Below are 2,391 nucleotides of genomic sequence, written 5' to 3'. Positions count from 1 at the left end.
AAAAAAAAAAAAAAAAAAAAAAAAAATACCTGTTTCACAGACTCATGGGAAAAGCCACTCATATAATTTATGCCTTAATGCCTGCCCAATGCATAGAGAGACCTCTGTGATTTTTTTTTGTTACTGTCTTTACTCCAGAGTCCCCAGCATCTGCCCCCACCCTCTTCTCACCCCATTCAGTGCTGACAGGTTTGCCCGATGCTTTCTAATGTAAATGTGCTTATCCTTCTAAACAGTAGGTTGGGTGCAGATAAATAACCACCACAGCATCTCATCTACTTAATGGTTTTGTCTTGTTTGCCGCTACCAGGAAACTACAAATAAACCCCAAAGCAATGTCCCAGAGCAACCTCTCCCGGTCAACTGTGTTTCTGAGCTGAGAAAGAGGAGTCCATCCATCGTGACCTCCAACCAAGGGAGGGTGCTACAGAAGGCCAAGGTAAGCCAAGAGCTCAGCTAAAAGCAAGTCACAGATCTGGATCTTTTTATACAGGACCTATCGCCAAACCCAGACCCCCATCCCCACCTAGGGAGAAAGGCAGGAAACAGCTGGGATAGCCAGACAGGAAAGCCAGGATCTTCACCCTTCTCTAACACAGTTGTCAGTTCTCTAACCAAGTTGTCATCTGGTTTCTGAGCATTTTCAACAGCATTTTGAGATAGTAAGGAGACGAGAATGGGACTAGTGGACCGGCCCCAAGGCTAAGCAAGGAGCCAACACATGGACAGAGAGACTCGGGGCTCACTTTTTGAAGCTGGTCCTCAACCTCTCCTGTGTAATTCTTAAAAAAAAAAAAAGATTTATTTTATTATATGTAAGTACACTGTGGCTGTCCTCGGATACCAGAAGAGGGCATCAGGTCTTGTTACAGATGGTTGTGAGCCACCGTGTGGTTGCTGGGATCTGAACTCAGGACCTCTGAAAGAACAGTCACTGCTCCAGCCGGTCATGTGTAATTCTTGGGGACAGGTATTATGGAACACTCCAACACATTTCTCAAGATATGAATAACTCTATAGTAGGTTGTAAGCATACACACACCATAGAGTAGAAAACTCCTTATGTCAGGCCTGATTAGGTTTTGCCACCAAATAAGTTTGTGCCAAAACACCTAGAAAATATGCCTGCTTCATTGTTTTCTGAATTTCAGAAAACATAGGTAAGATGGTGTGAAACTAAAAATCAAATGCTAAACATTGAGCACAGTGTCACTTCCTGCAATCGTAGCACCTGATTTCTGAGGCTGGGGGATCATGATTTCTAGACCAGCCTGGACTGTGGAGGATAGCAAGCTCAGCCAGTATGCCCAGTAACCCAGACATCTTGGGTAGTTTAACCTAGAAGTACCCAACCTAAGAGATGTGGAGACCAAATGGAGTTTCTCTACTTTAAGATGAAAACCTACAGCCAGGTAAGGTGGTACACGCCTCTAATCCCAGTACTTGGGAGGCAGAGGCAGGTGGACCCCTGAGTTCAAGGCCAGCCTGGTCTTGAGAGTGAGCTCCAGGAGTAAGGAGCCCAAACAAGTCTGTCTTTCCTACCGGGACTTGGAAAGATACCACCTCACATGCACACATAAATGAAATGTATGATCGCAGGCCAGAGTAAGGACTCTAAGTGAAATAAGGCAGAGAAAGGGGAGAAAAAGGGGACAGGTGGCTGAGGCGGCTATTAACCATTGGTAGCAATGCCATTGCAGTGGGTCACACACAAGGAGCAAGCTTGGTACAGCAGGAGGGGACCAAATGGGATTGGAGGGAAGGGTAAGCCACAAAGAGAAAAGCATGTGTCAAGTCTCTTGTTTGTGGACAATCAGGCAGAAGGCTGAGCAGTAAAAGTGAGGCCCAAGAAGGACCAGCCAGGCTGGAGAGAGCAGCCAGGCCCAAGAGTCAGCAAACTTCTCCTGGGAGGGACAAAGATAGATACTAACTCAAGAAGAATATGGTGGTCTCCCAGTAAAACTCCACTTCCAGGCACGAGGTTTCAATTCTGTGTGAGGTTTCAATTTTGTGTTGCTTTTACTTGTCACAAAATATTCTTTTGGTATTGTTTCCAAGTGACCAAACATTCTTAGCTGAAAGTTTGTTAAACTATGAAGGCAGATAGGCCAGACTGAAGCTACATAGAGGGCACAGCCAGTCCCTTATCCATACACTTCAGACCAGTGGAGGAACTGTGGAGTGTAACATACTGGGCAGACTCCAGCAGGCTTTTGGGTTTGTTTATTTGTTTTGTTTTCTGGGTTTTTTTTTTGTTTGTTTGTTTGGTTTTTTTTTGTTTATTTGCTTGATTTTTTTCAAGACATGGCTTCTTTATGTATCCCTGGCTGTCCTGGAACTTGCTCTGTAGACCAAGCTAGCCTCAAACTCAAGACCTACCTGACTCTGCCC

The 2,391-nt window shown here is 45.0% G+C and overlaps 1 protein-coding gene across 2 annotated transcripts in view; it reads left to right on the top strand.

Annotated features, from left to right (window-relative positions):
- Afap1l1 (actin filament associated protein 1 like 1) overlaps positions 1 to 2,391 on the top strand; it is a 63,735-nt gene that overhangs the window by 59,580 nt on the left and 1,764 nt on the right. For both annotated transcript variants that reach the window (XM_031365817.1, XM_031365816.1), the window contains exon 18: positions 311 to 439. In XM_031365817.1, the coding sequence (XP_031221677.1) occupies positions 311 to 439 (129 nt within the window). The remainder of the gene's footprint in view (positions 1 to 310; positions 440 to 2,391) is intronic.

Source organism: Mastomys coucha, unplaced genomic scaffold (genome assembly GCF_008632895.1).
Source record: "Mastomys coucha isolate ucsf_1 unplaced genomic scaffold, UCSF_Mcou_1 pScaffold13, whole genome shotgun sequence".
Classification (NCBI taxonomy): Eukaryota; Metazoa; Chordata; class Mammalia; order Rodentia; family Muridae; genus Mastomys; species Mastomys coucha.
This window is presented reverse-complemented; position numbering and strand designations above follow the sequence as displayed.